Consider the following 5,810-nt stretch of genomic DNA (forward strand, 5'->3'; position numbering starts at 1 on the left):
TGCCGACAAAACTCTTTATAACCCATAATAGAGAAAGAGATAATCCCTCCCAAAAAGTTCTGTAAATTTCTCAAAAATCATCAGCAGAACTACTGTAAATATATCAAAAGTGTGTCAAGGTTTTTGTACAGTGCAGTTGGATTTCCTGTCACTGTGGGTGCCAGAGCACAGTAATATAGTGCAGAGTCTGATACAGCAGTAAAGGAGATGTGCAGATCCACTTGTTTATTATCTCCATTAACTTCAGCAGACATTCGTGGGGGAATGTTAGAACTTAAAGCTCCACTTTGATGAATATAAAGAAGGAACTCAGGTGTAGATTTTGGATATTGCCTGTACCAGTGCAAGTAGTTGTTTTGTGAAGCACTGCTGTTGTATCTGCAGGACAGGGTAACGTCATCACCTTCATCTACAACTTTATGAATAAAAAGTGGCTCTATTGAATCTGCCATGCAGTCACCTGTCATAGAGAAGAGAAGGCATGTTTTAAAAATCATGAAATAATCAAACCAGAATTACATTTGGCATTACTTTCTTAACACCACACAGAATAATTAATCACTAATTCAACACTGAATATTTCTGAAATAAAACATTAATGTTGACTCACCTAGTAAAAGCCAGAGACACACAAATATAACATTGAACATGATGATCTTAGCTGAATGAAAATATTCTGAGACCTTTCTGTACTCTAATATGTTAACGTCATAAAGCTTCATGAAGCTCCACCCCACAGCATCACATGACAGTGTCAGCAATGTAAAAAAAATACATAAATAAATAAATTAGTTTATTGCATAGGATAAACGTGAAGGGGGGAAAAAAAACAGCTGCGGGTTTTGGCAGCTATCAGGGTTGCCATTGATCCATTAGGCCTTAAAGGGGAGTGATGCATGGTTTGTGTGTGTGGGATTTGCTGGATTGAATGAAGGGTGCAGTGGTATTCACTTAGTAAACACTGTGTGTGGTAAACGGAGTGGGTAGGACGGAGTGGGTATCCTTGTTCACACAGCATGAAGCTCAAGCAACATCTCATTCCCTTTGAAAGGGAACGTCTGGGTTACGCATGCAACCCTGTTCCCTGTTCATTGCGTTGCTTTGTCATATGGGGCATGACTGTGAATTGCGTATTCGCTTCAGATAATCGAGGTTGATGGTGCAGTTCATAGGTGCCATTTTTATATCATGTGATGCGCTTAATTGCCACATCATCTCATCATGGCAGGCCTATAACTAGGTATGATGTTACACAAGTTTCAGATACTGGTCACGAGCTAGGGCGCTTCCCACATAGTTGAGCTCATGCAACACCTCGTTCCCTTCTCAGGGTACAGGGTGACAACCCAGATGTTTATGTGATATTTATGTGATAGGGCTTGACCTGTCAAGCTTATGGATTTTATTCAACCAGCAAACAGGGGAGCTTGGGTGGGAGTGGGGGAGGGTGTTGGAGGCTGTTACAGAGTTCTTACTATTGTTTTCAATAATAATAAAAAAAAATCTTCATAACATGCATATACTGTGATTCCTTCACATAAGTAAAAGGTCACAACAATATATCTGGGTAACATGAATAAATAACAAATCTATCAGACGGGCCCCACGCATTTATTTTGCCTGGGGCCCCCACATAATGTAGGTTTGCCACTGACCAGCCAGTCTGGCCATTCTTCTGTTTCCTCTCTTATCTACATGGCATTTCTACCTGCAGAACTGCTGCTTGCTGAATGATTTTTTTTTTTCATACCATTCAGTGTAAACTCTAGAGACTATTGTGTGTGAAAAATCCTGTCAGATTCTGAAATAGTCAAACCAGCCCATTTGTCACCAGCAAAGTCAGAGTTCATATTTCCTCCATTCTGATGTTTAAGAAAACACAAGGAAAAAAGTGTAGACATTCTATTTTCTTGTATTTCTTGACATCCCATGCCACGGTCCAGCTAGAGGTAGACAAGGTGACCTCCCACGCCAAGTTCCAGCTAGAGGTCAATGAAGTGACCTCCTATGCCAAGTTCCAGTCCAAGGTCACTGACACGGACAACAAGCTCTGCTAATGCCCGAGTCTGCTGACATGGACAACCAAGTTCTGCTCACTCCCGAGTCTGCTGACATGGCCAAGCAAGTTCTGCTCATGCCCGAGTCTTGTGGCACGACCAACCAAGTTCTGCTCATGCCCTAGTCTGCTGACATGGCCAACCAAGTTATGCTCATGTTTGAGACTGACGACACAGCCAATCAAGGACGCTGCTCTGCCTTCCTTCTCTGCTAAGGACGTCGCTCTGCCTGCCTGCTCCACTGAGGACATCGCTCTGCCATCCTGCCCCGCTGAAGACGTTGCTCTGCCTTCCTGCTCAACTGAGGACGTTGCTCTGCCTTCTTTCTCTGCTGAAGACGTTGCTCTGCCTTCCTGTTCAACTGAGGACGTTGCTCTGCTTTCCTTCTCAGCTGAGGATGGTGCTCAGCATCCCTGTTCAGCTGAAGACATTTTGCCCTGAGAGCCAGGACAGCCAGGGGATCAGAGTGTGTCGGGGTTCTGTCATGATTTCTCCTCATGCTAAGCGCTGTAGCATGCAGCATGTTTGGAAAACTGAAGCACGAGCTCAGTGCGCGAGCGCACGCTTTTGGGTTTTCAGATTCCTTGAATTTGTTTACTTTCTACATGTTTATCTGTCCTGTCTCTGCCCCTGTTTTTTCATTGGTTGTTTCCTGCATGTGTTTCATCATTGTTCTCAGCTGTCTTGTGTTTTAACCCTGCTTACATTTGTCATTTAAACCCCTCGTGTCTCTTTGTACAGCGCAAAGTATTACGTGAGTTTTCCGTATACCAAGCATTTTTTTCTGTTTTGTTTCTGTTTTTGTGTGCCGAACATTCGGTGCATCCCTTATATATATATATATATATATATATATATATATATATATATATATATATATATATATATATATATATATATATATATATATATATATATATATTAGGGATGCACCGAAATTAAAATTCTTGGCCAAAACTGAATATAATGAAAAACTTGGCCGAAGGCTGAATACCGAACACGTTTTTTTTTGCATTTGTCCATGTATTTTGCCATTTTTTTCATCATTGCATAAATTAAATAGTCAAAATGTGCTTTTTACTATTTTGTCTTGCTTTTCAAAGAAAAAAAAATCAATTACAAAAACTACAATTTCAAAATATTTATTTAACACTGAACATTTTTTTTTCCCCATTCCAGCAGGCATAGGCTACCAACAAGGCACAATATAACTTTAAATAAATAAATGAGTAAATAAAAATATTTTGATGTGGTCATCTTTGAGCCCCTTGAATAGCCGATGTTAGGCATATAACTGACTGCTGAAAGAATGTAACACTCTGTAGCCTACAAATAAAAAGTGCATTGACAAGAGTGCAGAAAATGGTTCTATTGGGTTCTATACATCTGATTATATTGGGGATATATACCGCTCACGTCCCTGTACACCTCGCGGAGTATTATAGTAGATATAGGATTTGTCTGCCTGCCCTTAAATAAGGTCATATTTCAATAACGACTATTTTAAATAAATGCTTAGACTGCATTAATGCATTGACTGTTGCATTTTAACAGAAAGATTAGTTACAGGTTTGTTTAAATGAGAGATCATTGTTTATCTATTCATTAATGAGTCGCTGATGTATTTTACATTACTAAATTGTTACGCCACGGCCAGCAGATGGCACAGTGGCTCGTCTTCGGGTGAGTCACATGACTTTGTTTTGGTCCGCTCGCTTCCTGCTGAGCAGTTAGTGAAGTGACTTTCATTTGCCACAGGTGTCTATGTTTTGAGTTGATTATACTTTGTATTTAAACGCCTTGGTTACTGAGCACTTCGCTCAGTATTGTATAGTTTATATAGTTGTATCGGTTGGGTCCATGCCTCGAATGTTCTCGTTTCCTGGTGAAGACTGCGTTTACTTTGGTTTTGAGTTTAGTGTTAAATAAAGACTTTTTGATCTGCACCTGCATCCGCCTCCAGTCCCGATACGTTACATAAATTATATGTTATTTCGTATGTAGTTTAAATCACAAGAAGTGCAGTACTTTCCCTGTAATAAAATGTTGTTGACCCATTGATTATGATTGTGTAAAGTGTTAGTATACAGGTAATCATTTAGGAGAAAGCACTGTAAGTATTGTGCTTGTGCTACATTTCAGTGATGAGGTGTGTAGAGGTGTTTAGATTTATTAAGTACATTAGTGCATAGTTTCACTGGCAGAAGTATTTGTTGTGTCCTACAACAATTTCAATCTTAAAGACACCACAGATTTTTAAAATTGGTAACACTAACATACAGACTTTGGTCAGGTTTGATTAGGATGACAGTTGCTACTGTATGTGGGGTTAATTAATAATTTAGCCCAATAATTGGCAATACAGGACTAAAAAATGTAATTTTGGAGTTTTCCATTTTGAGACTTGAAAGTATTTTTTTGTGTTTTAATATATCATCAAGCCATTGGAGGGTGGGGGATTCATTGAGTCACTGTACTTAGCAACCAATAAGAAGTGTTATCCTGACTGTGAACATAGATCTGTAGCAAAAGACATAGCTAATAGACACTACACATATATTTGTATTGCACTATCTAAACCCCAGTTATGCAAATTATAATTTATTTAGAGTGACTTTGACATTATATCATGCAGAATTATATAACTTTGGCAATTGATCAGTTGTTCAGTCAAACATAACTGGGTCGAGGTTTTTGTACAGTGCAGTTGAATTTCCTGTCACTGTGGGCTGCAGAGCACAGTAGTATAGTGCAGAGTCTGATACAGCAGCAGAGGAGATGAGCAGATCCACTTCTTTATTATTTTGATCAACTTCAGCAGACAGACGTGGTGGGCCAGTGTTACTTTTACGTTCACTTGGTAAAATTTGAAGAAGGAACTCAGGTTTTGATTTTGGATATTGCCTGTACCATTGCAGGGTGGTTACTACACCAGTGAATTTTTTGTAGCTGCAGGACAGAGTAAGATTATCACCTTCATCTACAGCTTTATGAGTGTCAAGTGGCTCTATTGGATCTGCCATGGAGTCATCTGTCATAGAGAAGAGAAAAGATGATTTTAGTGTTTACATAATCAAGCCAGAGGTACTCACATTCTGCTTTATCATATCACCACACAGACATTAATCACTAATTTTACAATTCATATTTCTGAAATAACCAAAAGTTATTTGTTGTTAAATGTTAACTCACCTAGTGAAAACCACAAACACAAGAATATAACAGTGAACATGATGAATGGTCTTAGCTGGATAAAAAATTTCTAAGCTCTTTCTGTACTCTAATATGTTAACATCAGAAAGGTTGATTAAGCTCCACCCTTACAGCATCACATGACAGTGACACTATTGCTGACAGATTGTTGAACTTGTCTTGAGATCAAACTCTAAGCAGAATTAATATCATTATGAAAAGTTAATAATTTTAATATGTAAAAATTTAATCTAATAATAAAATGATTACATATTTTAATTTACAGTTGTATATGATTTTATAAGTGATTTTATAAGTGTCGCTGCATTAGGGACTTCTGTCTCATCAGAAATTGCTGTGAACAAGTATAAGTCATGATAAGTAATTGAGGTATTTTACTGAGGTGAGGAACAAACCAGCTGATGTTCTTGGTAATACTATGAAAGATGCCAGCATGCCATTAGGCCTTAAAGGGGAGTGATGCATGGTGTGTGTGAGGCTTGCAGGATTGAGTGAAGTTTGCAGTGGTATTCACTTCAAGTGTGTGTGGTAAACTGGGTG

The 5,810-nt window shown here is 38.7% G+C and overlaps 1 gene segment (V, D, J or C); it reads right to left on the reverse strand.

The window, feature by feature from the left end:
• Window positions 1-3,697: 3,697 nt before the first annotated feature.
• On the reverse strand, window positions 3,698-5,393 carry LOC128632983 (T cell receptor alpha variable 17-like). The segment is given in 3 exon segments: window positions 3,698-3,819; window positions 4,730-5,088; window positions 5,250-5,393. Coding segments are annotated over 3 exon segments (519 nt in total).
• Window positions 5,394-5,810: the final 417 nt, after the last annotated feature.

Source organism: Ictalurus punctatus, chromosome 7 (assembly GCF_001660625.3).
Source record: "Ictalurus punctatus breed USDA103 chromosome 7, Coco_2.0, whole genome shotgun sequence".
Lineage (NCBI taxonomy): Eukaryota > Metazoa > Chordata > Actinopteri > Siluriformes > Ictaluridae > Ictalurus > Ictalurus punctatus.